Source organism: Microtus pennsylvanicus, chromosome 12 (genome assembly GCF_037038515.1).
Source record: "Microtus pennsylvanicus isolate mMicPen1 chromosome 12, mMicPen1.hap1, whole genome shotgun sequence".
NCBI lineage: Eukaryota > Metazoa > Chordata > Mammalia > Rodentia > Cricetidae > Microtus > Microtus pennsylvanicus.
This window is the reverse complement of record NC_134590.1, coordinates 35,740,492-35,756,894: the sequence shown is the minus strand read 5'-3', so window position 1 is coordinate 35,756,894 and position 16,403 is coordinate 35,740,492. Positions and strand designations below refer to the sequence as shown.

At 44.5% G+C, this 16,403-nt stretch overlaps 2 protein-coding genes across 2 annotated transcripts in view; one reads left to right on the top strand and one right to left on the bottom strand.

The window, feature by feature from the left end:
• Window positions 1-10,371, top strand: part of Klb (klotho beta) — a 32,133-nt gene extending 21,762 nt beyond the window's left edge. Inside the window, exons 3-5 of the mRNA XM_075943481.1 lie at window positions 2,352-2,620; window positions 5,826-6,969; window positions 9,666-10,371. Of these exons, the coding sequence (XP_075799596.1) occupies window positions 2,352-2,620; window positions 5,826-6,969; window positions 9,666-10,054 (1,802 nt within the window). The 3' untranslated portion in view covers window positions 10,055-10,371. The remainder of the gene's footprint in view (window positions 1-2,351; window positions 2,621-5,825; window positions 6,970-9,665) is intronic.
• Window positions 10,372-13,417: 3,046 nt separating this feature from the next.
• Window positions 13,418-16,329, bottom strand: Rpl9 (ribosomal protein L9). The gene is made up of 7 exons (XM_075943429.1): window positions 16,172-16,329; window positions 15,960-16,075; window positions 15,378-15,473; window positions 14,742-14,874; window positions 14,082-14,162; window positions 13,644-13,757; window positions 13,418-13,496 (listed from the first exon to the last, which is right to left on the bottom strand). The coding sequence occupies exons 1-6, from the start codon at window positions 16,215-16,217 to the stop codon at window positions 13,651-13,653; spliced, it is 579 nt and encodes a 192-aa protein (XP_075799544.1). The 5' UTR covers window positions 16,218-16,329; the 3' UTR covers window positions 13,418-13,496; window positions 13,644-13,650.
• Window positions 16,330-16,403: the final 74 nt, after the last annotated feature.

Below are 16,403 nucleotides of genomic sequence, written 5' to 3'. Positions count from 1 at the left end.
ACTCATATACATAAAATAAATAAATAGATCTTTTTAAAAAATATTTATTTGTTTATTATGTATACAATATTCTGTATGTGTGTATGCCTGCAGGCCAGAAGACAGCATCAGACCCCATTACACATGGTTGTGAGCCACCATGTGGTTGCTGGGAATTGAACTCAGGACCTTTGGAAGAGCAGGCAATGCTCTTAACCTCTGAGCCATCTCTGCAGTCCCAATGAACAGATCTTTAAAGAGAGAGAAGGGGGAGTGGCACACGCCTTTAGTCCTAGCAAAGTGGACCTCTGTGAGTTCGAGGCCAGCCTGGTCTATAGAGTGAGTTCAAGGACAGCCAGGACTGTTACACAGAGAAACCCTGTCCAAACAATAAAAAATAAAATAAATTTTAAAAATCCCTCTCCTGGTCTCACTTCAAAAAGGGACAGCATGAAACACAACCACACCACCCAGCCCTGAGCCATATAAACATGGTGGCCTTCACAGGACACTACCTACAGGTCAAGTACAAAAAGGTGTCTATTCCACCCTTCCTCACCACACCACACCACACCACAGTGGGACCAGAGTGCGGCTGTTGAAACACATTTGTCTTTTTGGAATCTTTTGTTATGGTTTTCTACTTTTCTTTCAAAAAAGAATTTTCTACCTTTTAGAAAAGCAATGTTGATGGCAAGGCCCCGTGCAGAAATGAGGTATTTCGGTGAGAGAAACAAAAGGGGTTTGTTCTGTTTTGTTTTGCTTTTTGTTTTTTTAAAGTGATTCAGTCAGGGGGTGGTGGTGGCGCATGCCTTTAATCCCAGCACTCTGGGGACAGAGACCGACAGATCTTGTGAGTTCGAGGACAGTCTGATCTACAGAGCAAGTTCCAGAACAGCCAAGGATACACAAAGAAACTCTGTCTCGAAAAACAGAAAGAAAGAAAGAAAGAAAGAAAGAAAGGAAGGAAGGAAGGAAGGAAGGAAGGAAGGAAGGAAGGAAGGAAGGAAGGAAGGAAGATGAGATGGCTCAGAGGCTTCTCTTACAGAGGACCTGGTTTCCCAGCACCCATGTGGCAGCTCACAACTGTTTCTAACTCCAGTACCAGAGGGTTTGATGTCCTCTTCTGGCTCCCATGGGTACAGACACATAGGTAGTTCACAGATACACAATGCAGGCAAAACACTCCTGGGCATGAAATATAACACAAGTAATAAAAACTCTAAAAATGTTTCGGGGCAAATTTCAGTTTTTATTTTCGACCAGGCTGACCTTGAACTCACAGAGTGCTGGGATCAAAGTCTCCATAGCTCATTTTTAGCCAATCAGAGTTTTAAAGCTGGAGACGTCCTTAGAGATGATCTTCTCCAGTAATTTCTGTATACAGATATAGGAAACTGCCATTCGAAGCCTTGCCCAATAGCTCCCTGTCAGACACAGCAGGACCTGGCCTTGGGCCTGCTGCCCTTCAGCCCAGCCACTTCTCACCCCACTTCTCTGCCTTCCATGCCTCCCGCCTGCAGCTGCTTATGTTCATCCTGAGAGCTGGTATTTTAGTCCCTGAAGGACAGTTTCACAGACTGGACAGTGGGGCACAAACAGGAACCCGCCCGAACTCAGAATGAGGAACTCTAGGTCACTAGTAAACATCACATCCCAAAAGGCTATGAAACCGCCATGCCCCGTGGCCCACATCTGAACACTAAATATTTCCTATTTCCTCCTCTTTTTTTTTTTTTTTTTAAATTTGAGACAGAATTTTACTATGTAGCTCTGGCTGACCTGGAATTCAATATGTAGGCCAAGTTAACCTTGAACTCTGAGATCTTGCCCATCTCTGCTTCCTGAGTGTTGAGATTAAAGGCATATACCATCATACCCTGCTAAACTACATGATTAAATCTTTTTGTATTTTTTCGACACAGGATTCCTCTGTAGCTTTGGAGCCTGTCCTGGAACTAGCTCTTGTAGCTTGGGCTGGCCTCGAACTCACAGAGATCCGCCTGCCTCTGCTATCAGAAATGTTTTTAATGAGGTCCTTCACTGTCGCTCATCTGTGTACGGAGGGTACAGTGTTTATTTTGTGTGTGGCGTCTGTGTCGAGATCAGAGGACAACCTTCAGGACTCAGTTCTCTCCTTCCACCACACAGCTGACTTAAGTTGTCAAGCTTTGTCTTAGATCCCTTTACCGACGTAGCCATTTTGCTGGCTCCAAATGAACAATTTTTTTGTTTGATTTAAAAGGCCTGCTATTAGGACAAGTGCTGCTTGTATAACAAGCCATGCCTTGGCATGTTGTTCATGAAGCTGTACACATGAACTAGAATGCTTAGCCCTCTGAAGACCCCCGCTCTTCCTTTTCTCCATGCAGCCCTGAAGTTCGATGACATTCGAGTGTTTGGCTACACAGCCTGGTCCCTCCTGGATGGCTTTGAATGGCAGGACGCCTACACTACTCGCCGAGGGCTGTTTTATGTGGATTTTAATAGTGAGCAGAAAGAAAGGAGGCCCAAGTCCTCGGCGCACTACTACAGACAGATCATACGAGACAATGGTTTCCCTTTGAAAGAATCCACGCCAGACATGCGGGGGCAGTTTCCCTGTGATTTCTCCTGGGGAGTCACTGAGTCTGTTCTTAAGGTAAATTAACCACATGCTAGGGGAGAGGGTATACAATATGGTTTTGGGTTTTTTTTTTGGTTTTTTTTGAGACAGGGTTTCTCCTGGAACTAGCTCTGTAGACCACGCTGGTCTCGAACTCACAGAGATTACAATATGGTTTTACAAATGTTACAGGTTCAGATGTTTTGCTTGCATATATATATCTGTGTGCCTGTGCTCATAGATCCAGAAGAGGGCACTGGATCGTGGACCAGGCTGGCCTTGAACTCAGAGACCCACGTGCCTCCGTCTCCCGGGGGCTGGGATTAAAGGTGTGTGTCTGGAGACACAGATAGTTATGAACACACATTGCAGGTGCTCTGAAACACTGGTCAGTGCTCTCAACTGCTGAGACTCTCCAGCTCTGAGTTGGGATTTAAAACTTGATTACACTGAATTGTAGATGTTGTGGTGCAGATCATGGCACACGTGGAAGTCAGAGGACAAACTGTGGCTTTAGCTCCTTCCCCTCTACCTTTACATGGGTGCGAGGGATTGAGCTCAGGTCACCAGGTTTACTCAATAAGTGCTTTGCCCACTGAGCCATCTCCCCAGCCTGAACCCCCTAGTTTTTACTGGTGTATGCTAATTATACAAACTAGTGTGTTTCAGAACCACCGCTTCACAAGTATATAAAACACACTCTGGTCATGGTCACCTTCACGTTACATCCTTTACCCTCCTACTGGCCTGTTCCTTTGGGGGTGCCTCACCTTTACGTAGTCTCTGAGCAGATAACCACATGCACTGTCTACAGCTCGGGCTTTCTGGGGCTCTGTAAAGTGCAGGGCAAGTTTTTTGATCTTGCCCTTTTTTTTTTTTGTGGCAAAATTGCCTTTTATAAACATCTTTTCAATAGCACTGAGATGTTCTGAACTTTTCAAAACACGAGCTGGCCTTAGCTGGGAAGACTGCTCGGGTAATTGGTGATTATGCACAGATTGAACTCCATGCCCACATGATCAATGTTCTCTCAGTTTAATGTTCTAGATAACCGGTTGGCAGATGGCAAGAGGGCAGTGATATGACTTTGTAATTAGACTATGAAAGATGACACATGGGAAAACAATTAGAAGGAAAATATTTACTAAAGGTTAATTATCGGTTTTCATGGTGCATTTAAATTCAGTCGGGGCGAGGGAGGGGGAGTACTTTAATGAAAGCACAGAATTTTTCCTTGCTCTAATTAATCTTGAATTTGGAAATGTTTTTCTTACTATCTTTTGTTTGATTTTATTTTACTAGTTTTTTGAGACAGAGTTTCTCTGTGTAGCCTTGGCTGTTCTGAAACTCAATCCAAGTCACCTTACCTTTGAACAATGGTTTTCAGTGGAGACCCCACCTTCCAAGAGCATCTATCTGGTCCCCACAGTGCGCCTGGGAAGTGGGTGATGCAGGACCATCCCCATATGATTGTGCAGTCCAAGCTCAAAGAGAAAAATTCAAGGTTGAGGTTATAACTCAGTCAGTACAGTACCTGCCCAGCACACTCAGGGTCCTGAGGTTTTTTTTGTTTGTTTTACTTTTTTATTGTTTTTTATTGAGAAAACTGCTCCCCTCCCTGCCTCTCCCCGCCCACCTTCAACCCTCCCCCAAGGTCCCCCATGCTCCCAATTTACTTTTTACTTAGGAGATCTTGTCTTTTTCTACTTCCCATGTAGATTAGATCTATGTAAGTCTCTCTTAGTGTCCTCATTGCTGTCTAAATTCTCTGGGATTATGGTTTGTAGGCTGGCTTTCTTTGCTTTATGTTTAAAAACCACCTATGAGTGAGGACATGTGATAATTGTCTTTCTGTGTCTGGGTTACCTCACTCAAAATAATGTTTTCTAGCTCCATCCATTTTCCTACAAAATTCAAGCTGTCATTATTTTTCCTTATCCATTCTTTGGTCGAGGGGCATTTAGGTTGTTTCCAGGTTCTGGGTATGATAAACAAAGCTGCTATGAACATAGATGAGCATATGTCCTTGTGGCACAATTGAGCATCCTTTGGATATATACCCAAAAGTAGTATTACTGGGTCTTGAGGAAGGTTGTTTCCACGGCCCTGAGTTTTATCACGAGCATTGCACTAACTAGGTATAGCGGCATATGCCTGTACTCCCAGCACTTGGGAATGGAGACAAGAGACACAGGAATTCCAGGTCATTCTCGGGTGCTTATTAGGTTTAAGGCTAGCCCTGGGCTATATGAGCCAAGGTGTTTGTGCATGCGTGTGCGCGCAAGTGCGCGCTGGCGCGTGCACACACACACACACACGGGGGGGGGGGAGAACATCCCATACACTCTGCTGCTGAGTAGCTATGCTCACAGACACATGGTGGAGGAGATACTGCATAAAAATGGGATATCTTTGGATCTTCCTTCCTTTTTTTTTTTTTTTAAAAAAAAACATTTTTGGAGGGCTAGAATAAGGCCCTTTCTCCCATATTACCAACAGAGCAGCCAGAACTCAGAAACCATTATGAAGTTATGTATTTTATCTTGTAGTCTCTGCTATATAGCCTAGGCTGGCCTCAAACTCATAGTTATCCTCCTGCTTCAGCCTCTTGAGAGCTGAGATTATAGATATGACCACTACTCTAGGTTATCACTTGGTCTTTTCAAACAAGAACTACTGAAAGTTGTAGCCACTACATGCAAGGGGCTACTGCCTGCTGTCACCCCTCCACACACACACACACACACACACACACACACACACACACACACACACAGCCTCTTTCAGGGGTGGTCTGGCTCACCCAGCCTCCTATGAATGCAAGTGCTGCTCTCAGTGACTTTACAACCCCATTTTTACCTTAGTCATCAGCTTCGACAGTGCCTTTGACTGAGGGCACCCAGCCAATTTCCTGATTCATTTGCACACCACCACACGAGATGCTATATAACCTGGATTTGTGGGTCAAATGAGCTGGAAAATGGCCCCTAGGCTTTTCTCAAACAGCCGTCCTTCCCCTGCACCGTGTGGTTCCTGGTCTCCCTAGAGATTTGAAGGACTAGAATCAGGCCCTTTCTGCCTTATTACCAACAGAACAGTCAGAGCACAGAGACCATTATGGACAAAAGTTATTTATTGCATCTTGCCGTGAGAGGCTTCTAAAGACTCAGTTCTCATCTGAGGGTGGGATATGCTAGGAGCCACATGTGATTTACCTGAATGTGTTTGTTGTTTTCCACAGCCGGAGTTTATGGTCTCCTCCCCCCAGTTTACCGACCCTCACCTGTATGTGTGGAATGCCACCGGTAACAGACTGCTACACCGCGTGGAAGGAGTAAGACTAAAAACAAGACCGTCCCAGTGCACAGATTACGTGAGCATCAAAAAGCGAGTGGAGATGTTGGCCAAAATGAAAGTCACCCACTACCAGTTTGCTCTGGACTGGGCCTCTGTCCTTCCCACTGGCAACCTGTCTGAAGTTAATAGACAAGTGCTGAGGTACTATAGGTGTGTGGTGAGCGAAGGCCTGAAGCTGGGTGTCTCCCCCATGGTGACGTTGTACCACCCCACCCACTCCCATCTAGGCCTTCCGGAGCCACTCCGGAGCAGTGGGGGTTGGCTAAACACATACACTGCCCAGGCCTTCCAGGACTATGCGGGGCTGTGCTTCCGGGAACTGGGAGACTTGGTGAAGCTCTGGATCACCATCAACGAGCCTAACAGGCTGAGTGACATGTACAACCGCACGAGTAATGACACCTACCGTGCAGCCCACAACCTGATGATCGCCCACGCCCAGGTCTGGCGCCTCTACGACAGGCAGTATAGGCTGGTCCAGCGTGGGGCTGTGTCGCTGTCTCTACATTCTGACTGGGCCGAACCTGCCAACCCCTATGTGGACTCACACTGGAAGGCAGCTGAGCGCTTCCTCCAGTTTGAGATCGCCTGGTTCGCAGATCCGCTCTTCAAGACTGGGGACTACCCATTAGCCATGAAAGAGTACATCGCCTCCAAGAACCAGCGAGGGCTGTCCAGCTCAGTCCTGCCGCGCTTCACCCCGGAGGAGAGCAGACTGGTGAAGGGTACCATCGACTTCTACGCGCTGAACCACTTCACCACTAGGTTCGTGATACACAAGCAGTTGAACAGTAGCCGCTCTGTTGCAGATAGGGACGTCCAGTTCCTGCAGGACATCACCCGCCTCAGCTCGCCCAGTCGCCTGGCTGTAACACCCTGGGGAGCTCGCAAACTGCTTGGGTGGATCCGGAGGAACTACGGGGACAAGGATATCTACATCACAGCCAATGGCATCGATGACCTGGCTCTGGAGAATGATCGGATCCGAAAGTACTACTTGGAGAAGTACGTCCAGGAGGCTCTGAAAGGTGAGGTTTGGGGAGCTCACATCCAGAGGTGGGAGGGGTATATGAACTGACAGCAGTGAGTGAGACGCTGGGCGCCAAGATTACCAGCAACTCAGATTTGTGGTTCCCGACTGACTCCTGTCCATTGGGTTTCCCCCTTATAATGGGCCTTAATTAATGAATTTTTATTTATTTATTTTTTGTGAGTCTCTTTAGTCCTGATCATATATCAGAACCAGCTGTGTAGACTAGGTTGCCTACCGAATGTTGGAATTAAAGGAGTATGCCACTATGCCCAGCATAATATTCAATTTTTTCTTTCATTATTAATGTTTCTTAGACAGGGTCTAACTAGTCATCCAGACTGGTCTCCAAGGCCAGGCTGACCCCTATCCTCTTGCCTCAACCTTCCAAGTGGTGGGATTACAAGACTAGACTACCACACCTGTATGTGTGGAATGCCACCGGTAAAAAGACTGCTACACGGTGTGGAAGGAGTAAGGCTAAAAACAAGACCGTCTCAGTGCACAGATTACATGAGCATCAAAAAGCGAGTGGTAGGGTTGGAGAGATGGCTCAGCGGTTAAGAGCACTGACTGCTCTTCCAGAGGTCCTGAGTTCAATTCCTAGCAACCACGTGGTGGCTCAAAACCACCTATAATGAGATCTGGTGCCCTCTTCTGGCCTACAGGCAGGATACTGTATAAATAAATAATCTTTTTTAAAAAAAAGAAAGAAAAAGCGAGTGGTAAGGTGCCATAAACTCATGGAAAATTTGGAAAGCATTTATTTTCCCTAAATAACACCTCACTCTTACTTCCCAAGAAAAGCACAGTCAATATTAGATTACATCCAGTGAGCTCCCTAGATATTGTTAACACAACTGAACTCTGGCTATCACCCTTTTGCATACACCTTGTTCGCTTGCTTGGGGAGTTCCATTTGACTACACTAAAAAGCTACATCCCCATATCCCTAACTTTTCTATTTTCATGGAGCTGGGAATTTAACCAAGGACCTCATGCATACAAGACAAGAACTCTACCACTGACCTACAACCCCAGCCCCCAACTTTGTGGTGCTGGGGTTCAAATCCAGGACTTTGTTTGTTTTTGGAGATAGGGTTTCTCTGTAGCTTTGGAGCCTGTCCTAGAACTGGCTCTTGTAGACCAGGCTGGCCTCAGACTCACAGAGATCCACCTGCCTCTGCCTTCTGAGTGCTGTGATTAAAGGCGTGTGCCACCACCCGGCCCCAGGGCTTTCTTTACATGTGCTAAACCACCAATCTACCACGGAAGCACAAAACAGCAGTGTAGTTGATTTTCTTTCTTTTTAGACAGGCTGGTCATAAACTCCTGCTCTCCAGCGTGTTGCCTCCACTGGAGGCTGCAAGCTAGTGTAACCACTCCTGCCCCTTTTTAAACATTAGATGTGTTTCACGTCATTAAAACTCTTACAAATGTTAATGGCTGCTTAATGTCCTATTAGTAAACATATCTTGATATATTCAATGTCGGAGACCAGCTTCGACAAAAATACCACTTACTAGGGTAGGGGCATGGGAATCAGAAGAACAGTAAAGAGGACGAAGACACAAGTGAAGACAATAAAACAGAAAACATAGGATAGTACCGGGAGGGAGGGCAAATGACTAATGAAATCCACCTGTGTTTAATTATCCCAATACCGCAGGGGGAGAAGACAAAAGACAAAACATGGTACAAAGCATAACTAGAACAGTTACCTGCTTCAATACTTTGAGCCATCAAGCAATTAATTCATGAGAAAACATTCTGTTGTTTAGGCAGTGAACCCACCCTAGACCAAGTGTCCTGAAGGCAGCCGCTCCCAAGGGTAAGCCTCCTATTAGGAGCAGAAGCATGCTTGACCATTAGTCAGGGTGGAGTGGATCTAGCTGTGTGGGCCATCTTAATGTCAAAATGACTAAGGAACTACACCCTAGGTCGGGATGTTGTTGTCAACAATTCTGAGCAACTTCAAACTCTCTGACCTCCAGACAAGATGAAATAGGCTTACATTTTTGGGCCTCCACAATTCAACCATTCTTTAGTTGGGGATATCACCCCACTGAAAAACTTATCTTTGTACAGAAATGTCATTTCTAATTACCTTAGACTGCCCAATATATGAAAATGTGCAGATGAGAATCAACAAACAAGACTGGGGACATAGTTGACAGTGTTTTTTTTCACATGCAGAAAGTTCTGGGCTAGATCCCTAACACATATGAGCCAGGCATGGTGGCAAAACCAGGTAATCCCTGTCCTCTGGAAGTGGTGGCAGGAGGATGAGAAGTTAGTGGTCACCTTCAGCTTACACAGGGACTTAGAGGTCAGCCTGGAATGCATGAGACCCTGCCTCCAAAACAGTATCTTCAATGAAAATCATGACTTCATAGCTTTTTGACCTTAGCTTCAATGAAAACTAAATTTTTAAAAAAAATTAAAAATTGTGTATGAATTTTTTGCCTTCGTGCATATCTGCTTGCTACATGTGTCCCTGGTATCTGTGCATGAGAGTCCCTGGAACTGGAGTTACAGGTGCTTGTGAGCTACCACATGGGTGCTGGGAATTAAACCTTGGCCTCTGCAAGAGCAACCAGTGCTCATAATCATTGAGCCACTGAAATCTAAATTCTTACTCAAAGATACTTTACTGACCATTTGTGATCAACAATGTTGCTGTTTTTTTCCTAGCCTACCTCATTGACAAGGTCAATATCAAAGGCTATTATGCATTCAAACTGACAGAAGAGAAATCTAAGCCGAGATTTGGATTTTTCACATCTGACTTCAAAGCTAAATCCTCTGTGGAGTTTTACAGCAAGCTGATCAGCAGCAGTGGCTTTCCTTCCGAGACCAGCAGGCCCGCATGTGGCCGGCCAGCAGAAGACACCGAGTGCACCATCTGCTCAGTTTTCACTCAGAAGAAACCACTGGTCTTCTTTGGCTGTTGCTTCATCGCCACTCTGGCTCTACTACTGTCAATCACCATTTTTCATCATCGAAAGAGAAGAAAATTTCGGAAAGCAAAGAACTTAGAAAATATACCACTGAAGAAAGGCCAGAATGGAGTTCTTAGCTAAACTATCATTTCTGACATGGTTTAAAGATTCACTCCAGTTCCAAATACTGGTAACTTACAATGTGAGAGACAGCTGTAACCAAGGTGATGACAATCGATGCCTTTGCAGTGTGGTCCAAATCCTTCCCTTCGGTATTGACAATCAATCAGCGAATGGAGTTCTTAGAGCTGAAGGCTTCATCTTGACAGGAATTCTGGGGATGACCCCAAACATGGCTAACATGGTTTGAAGTTTGAAGCATGTTTCACATCATTTTTCTCTAGCTCTTCTGTAAATAGCAATCACTATTCATGGTAAAGAAATTAATTTTAAGTGAAGTTCTGTTGTTTTAGACTTCATAGTTTCAAACTATTTTGCTGTTATTGTTTTTTGAGACAGTGTCTATCTATTATGTAGCTCTGGCTGTTCTGGAACTCACAAGATCCCACCTGCTTCAGCCTTCTGAGTGCTGGGATTAAGCACACCCAGCTAAGACTATTCTTTAAACTGGACAGTTAGTGACAGATAGATGCTGTCACTTCTAACAAGGTGCTCTGTTAGATGAGGTAGTCCTCAGAGGGAATGTAGAAACAACAGAATTTTAGATGATGCTCGTCCATAAGCAGTTAAAGCATATGATTTAAAACATACAAAACTTAGCTTTTCTGTTTTTTTTTTTTTTAAAGAAAAACCAGGCATTTCTTAAATGTCTGATTTTGTGAGCCCTTTCTTCCTGAACTTCTGTTTTGGTAGGGGGTTTGGGGGAGAAGGTTCAAAACAGGGTTTTGTTTTTTTTTGTAGCTCTGACTGTCCTGAAACTCGGTCTGTAGACAAGGATGGCCTTGAACTCAGAGATCCATCTGCCTCTGCCTCCAGAGTGCTGGAACTAAAGGCATGCCCACCACATCCAGGCTGGAGTTCTGATTTTAAAAGTAGCTTCCACAACTCATGTCTTGGAAAGATCACAGGATGGACAACTAGACCAAGTGTCTGTGAAGATCACGTTCACTTAGCCTTACAGCACAGCAATTTCTATTTTAAAATAAACTGGCATTACCCCTACTGCCCCGGAGGCAAGACGTCTGGCACACTTAGGAGAGTTAAAAACATGCAGATTTTACTATGAGTAAAGGGCAAAGTCCTTACCATTATTCCTAGAGCTTCATAACTTCTCATGCACATAGGTACAGAACACAACCAGGGTATCTGGACTGACAAATCTATTTTACCTTTTAAGGCTAGCACTAAGTATATCTCAATTTGGATATTCTTATATTTGATCACAAACACTAGGGATAATTTGAATGTGTACCCATTCATACCCATTATTTCAAGTCAATATATAACCATGTTACCGAGAACACTGTATACATAATAAATCTTTTTTAAAAATGTGTTTCCAAGCAGGGCGGTGGTGGTGCACGCCTTTAATCCCAGCACTTGGGAGGCAGAGGCAGGCGGATCTCTGTGAGTGTGAGACCAGCCTGGTCTACAAAAGCTAGTTCCAGGACAGGCTCCAAAACCACAGAGAAACCCTGTCTTGAAAAACCAAAAAAAAAAAAAAAGTGTTTCCATTAAGCTAAGCTTAGAACATGTTCCTCCTTCCTAAAATTGCCTTGCTGAGTTCCCCAAATGCAAAGTTCCTAGCCCAATGCTTCCTACTGCTACACTTGGGGGGTTAGGGAGCATGTGAAGTTACCCATTTTAATTGATCATAAGAGAATCACTAGGTCACTCTAGTAATAGAGAAATTCTCCAAGACACAGGTTGGGGATACGGCTCAGTGGAACTCAGCACTTTCCTAGTTTGACTGATACTGAAGGATGATTTTTTTTTAAAGATTATGTATAGTGTTCTGCCTCAATGTACGCCTGCACAGAAGAGGGCACCGGACCTCATTACATATTGGTTGTGAGCCACCATGTGGTTGCTGGGAATAGAAGTTGGGACCTCTGGAAAAGCAGCCAGAGCTCTTAACCTGAGTCATCTCTCCAGCTCCCAAACAATTTACTTATTATGTAGTGTTCTGTCTGCATGTATGCCTGCAGTCCAAAAGAGGGTGTCAGATTTCAGAAGCTTGCGAACCACCGCCACCATGTGGTTCTGGGAACTGAGCTCAAGACCTCCACCCAGATAGGTCCATATAATTGGCATCAACCAAGTTGTTGGTATAGCACTGAAGGGTTAAAAAGGGGGACTGGAGAGATGGGTCAGCTGTTAAGCGCACTGGCTAGCAATTTTGTTTACCAAACTGGTCAAGTATGCAGTTGAGGCTGGTCTTGAAGACTATGTTCCCACTTCTGTAAGGTCAGGATCACTGACAGGCACACACCAGCCACACCAATGTGCACTGCCAAGGCTTTAACACTAGGAAAGCACTCTGCCAATTGAGCTACAAACACCTCACACAGCCTCACTGATCCTCTTGCCAGGGATTATGGGCATGTCTGTACAGTTTGTAGGATTGGGCTAGGTGACAGGTATGTGCAAACCCAGTTCGGATTGAAAACAAACCAGCTAAAAAAAAAAAAAAAAAGAAAATAAACCAGCTGGGCATAGTAGCACAAACCATTACCCCAGAAGGCAGAAGCGGGTTGTCCTGGGCTAAAGAAACCTTATCTCAAAAAACTAGTCTACAGGATAGTTAAAAAAAAAAACAACAAAAAACCTGACAACCTGAATTTGATTCCTAGAACATAAGCAGATTCCAAGTTGTTCATTGACCCCTATACATACACTATGGCCAGGCCATCTACCCACACAATGACAGGACAAAAAAAAACCAAACAAACAAAAAGGTAACTAAAAATTTGGAGTTATTGACTTTCAAATTTCTTGTGTGGCTGTCAATTGCTAAAGTTTTGTTCAGTGTGTCTTCACCAAATAGCTCATAAAACTCCTCTAACGCTAGCCCCAAGTGATCAACACCCTTTCTGACCTTCAAATCTGATGTGCTGGCGTGTCATGTCAGCCTGTAATTTTCACACGCATGAGAGATGCCCTGTTACCAGTAGAGTAGCAAGTGCCTGTAACCAGCCCTGTATCTGTTTTGGCTGTTGGCAGGAAACGAGATGGTGGTAACTCCATGTTTGCTGGGTTCCTTCTTCACCACCAGATGGATAGGAAAATATTTCACACAGAACTTACAAATAAATTAAATTACATGATTTACATTTTTCAGTCCTTATTGAGACATCTGCACATCCACATCCAAATAGTCAATATTATGCCCAGGCCAAGGCCAAACACCTCTAGAATCTTCTCAAAGTGCCATCCCCATTGAACATCCATCGTCTGTCATGGTTACTACACCCTTGTTTCCCGAATGTCTGGTTACAGTTGACCCATTTGCTAAGTAATCAGAAAGATCAAGGACACCCCAAATCAATACAAGTCTTTTATTGTCCCAAAAAGATACCCCAAATCATATTAAAATTCAGGTTCTTGTTTCTGGAACTGGTAACTGTAAAAAAAAAAAACAAAGTACACAAATTTTCATAAATATTCCTGCCCAGAAACTTTTCTTAGTTCAACTATATTATAAATTAGCGTAAAACAAACCCACCCGTGATATACGTTAGTAATGATTAGTGCACCAGGCTCCACCTACCTTAGGTCTACTCATCCGCCTGCTGCACTGTCCCCTTTTCAGACACATAGATACCATCCAAAAACTTCCTGATATCCTTGTTCTTAACTGTTGTGGCCTGCTGTATCAGAGCCGCTATAGAGGAAGAAGCAAAGAAGCCATTATCTCACCAGCCAAATTCATTTTCAGCCCTAACTACTGGAGCTCAATCCCCAGAATCTACACGATGGAAGGAAACTCGTTCATACAGCCCCCAATATAGATCTAAAAAGTCAGCCATATGCTACCCATCACTTTGAACTACATACACAACTACCATGTATTCATGATACCAAGTACAATACACAGAACAGATTCTGAATGTCTGACCACTCAAAAGTTTTCAAACAGAAACCAGCTAAGCATTCAACCTTTAGGCTTAGATAAAATTTTCCAGATAACAGACATAAGCATACATACCTGAGTTTGAAACAAGTTCAATATCATTTCCTTCAAGGACTAATTCATCCTTCTGAGCTTGAGAGACAGAACAAGCAACGCCTAAAAGAGGTGTGCATTCGATAGCATTAACACGAGGCATGTACAAAATATAATTTCATTTAAAACTCCATGCAAACCATCAACTTTAGGACTGGGCTTTCTGAACATACTGTGATTACAGGAGTGACAGATTCAATTTCCAGCATCCACAAAAAGCTGTGTTTGTATATGTATACATACATGTATGTATACATACATACATACATACACACACACACACATATATATATAGCCACATATCTCCGTCCTACAAACTTCACACATGGTCTCTTCAGGAAAAATGACATAAACCTCAAGCTAGAGCAGGGGGCAGTGCATGCCTTTAATTCCAGCACTTAGGAGGCAGATGGGTCTCTGAGTTCAAGATCAGCCTGGTCTACAAAGTTTCAGGACAGCCAGTACTGCTACACAGAGAAGCCGTTTCAAAAACAACCCCCCCCCCAAAAACTAACAAAAACACCTCAAACTAGCAGTTACCAAAACAGAGTTCTGAAATAACCTTCAGCACAAACACCAGCACCCCAAGACTCCAAGAAAAAGAACCATAGCAGCTTATCATTTGTGAAGGGACACACATACCTGTCCTCATCCGAACCCTGCGGATGTATTTTTCACCCAAGAAATTTCGGATTTCAACCAAAGACCCATTCTCTTGAATAACGACGTTGATGGGGAAGTGAGCATACACGGACCTCATCTTGTAGCGGAAGCCCTGCATTAAATAAATGAACAATCTCAAAACATTTTCATTTCAGGCTGGCCTAGAGTCCGAGATTCCTTCTTCAGCTGCATGCCACCAGGGGCAGCTCTAAAATTCCCCAAGGTGCTTCTGTCTTAACTTGAACCGTCTCTTTAGATAGTAACACTCCTGGAGGAAGCATCTGTTTTACTATTTTATCTTGGCTTGCTCTTTTCAGTGAGAGCCCAGGACCCTTATCTGTGGTACTAGATTTACTGAGTTAGACACAGCCGACCATAGACTTCACATTTTCAAGCTAAATTAAAGGTCCAGTCCTCCAACGAAACTGGGAGCAACAGGGAAGCATGACCCAAGAGGTACAGGTTGTTTTTATGAAACAAACCTCTTCAGCATTAACTATCTTTGGAGAAAGGATTCCAAATTAGACACGCACAAGCCAGACCTTTTCTATGAGTACCACACATACCAAACAATAACGAAATCTATGCTACAGCAGATTATCTGGGCTGGCTTACCAGCGTAACACCCTTGATCATGTTTTGAACGTGGCTGCAGATGGTTCTGACGGTGGCCAGTTCCTTCCTGTTGCCCCACCATTTGTCAACCCGGAGCTGCAACAGAACAAGATTTCAAAATTAAAACATCTAGTTTTTAGCTGGTGACCACAAGAGCATTCAAAGTCTCCCACAAATGACCAATATACTGTATGTCATGGGCACAGGATTCCAGAAGAACGACATCCCCACCCAAAAAACCCCGAGAACACAAGGGTCATCCCGGGATTAAGTCCGAAAAACTACTCAGAACTGATCTTATACTTTCACCAAAGCAAAATTGCCTATAATTCCAGGCACCCCATCGGTAACATCTTAAGTGACCGGTTTTTTTGTTTGTTTTTTGAGACAAGGTCTGAGTTACGCAGCCCTGGCTGTCCTGGAGCTCACTAGGTAGACCAGTCTAACCTCCAGTTGGCCAAGAAATTCACCCGGGGCTGGGATTCATGGCGTGTACGCCGGGCCAAGGCACCAAACCTCACGCTTACCAGTTAACTACCCTGCAAGCAAGCAACTTGGCTATCAAAGTAATGAGGTCCTTACCCTCTTCTTCTTCTTCCCAAGAAGGCTCAGCTCTACGTTGATGTGATTGAAGTCCCTCCGGAGGGTTCCTCTGGGGCCCTTCACAATGACTGTGCGCCCCTTCAGAGTGATGTCCACTGGAAGAGAGGGCAGGACGAAGCCGTGAGACCACAGGCCAAGGCTCAGAGCATGCAAAAAAAAAAGCCGTCAAGACAAAGCACCAAGTCGCCTACCATTTTCTGGAATGTCGACCGTCTGATTGCTGAGAATGGTCTTCATTCTGAAACACAAACACCCAGGTAAGAAGGCTGCAGAAGGGCACGCTCTACCGCGGAGACGGGGCAGAGTTCTGCCTCAACTGGAAATCTCCAGGTAGAAAATCCGGGAGGAAGGCACAAATGGGGGTCCGTGACAAAGGGCGGCCCGGGAGCGAGCGAGCAGGGAAGGTGCGGGCCCCGGAGGGAC

What these genes read in the sequence shown, in the direction of transcription:
- Rpl9 (XM_075943429.1), bottom strand. Translation starts at nt 16,217, where the DNA reads ATGAAGACCATTCTCAGCAATCAGACGGTCGACATTCCAGAAAATG. An exon ending in TTGGGAAGAAGAAGAAGAGG is followed by an intron (nt 15,474 to 15,959) that starts GTAAGGACCTCA and finishes GTTCTGTTGCAG; the next exon opens with CTCCGGGTTGACAAATGGTG. An exon ending in CAGGGTTCGGATGAGGACAG is followed by an intron (nt 14,163 to 14,741) that starts GTATGTGTGTCC and finishes CACCTCTTTTAG; the next exon opens with GCGTTGCTTGTTCTGTCTCT.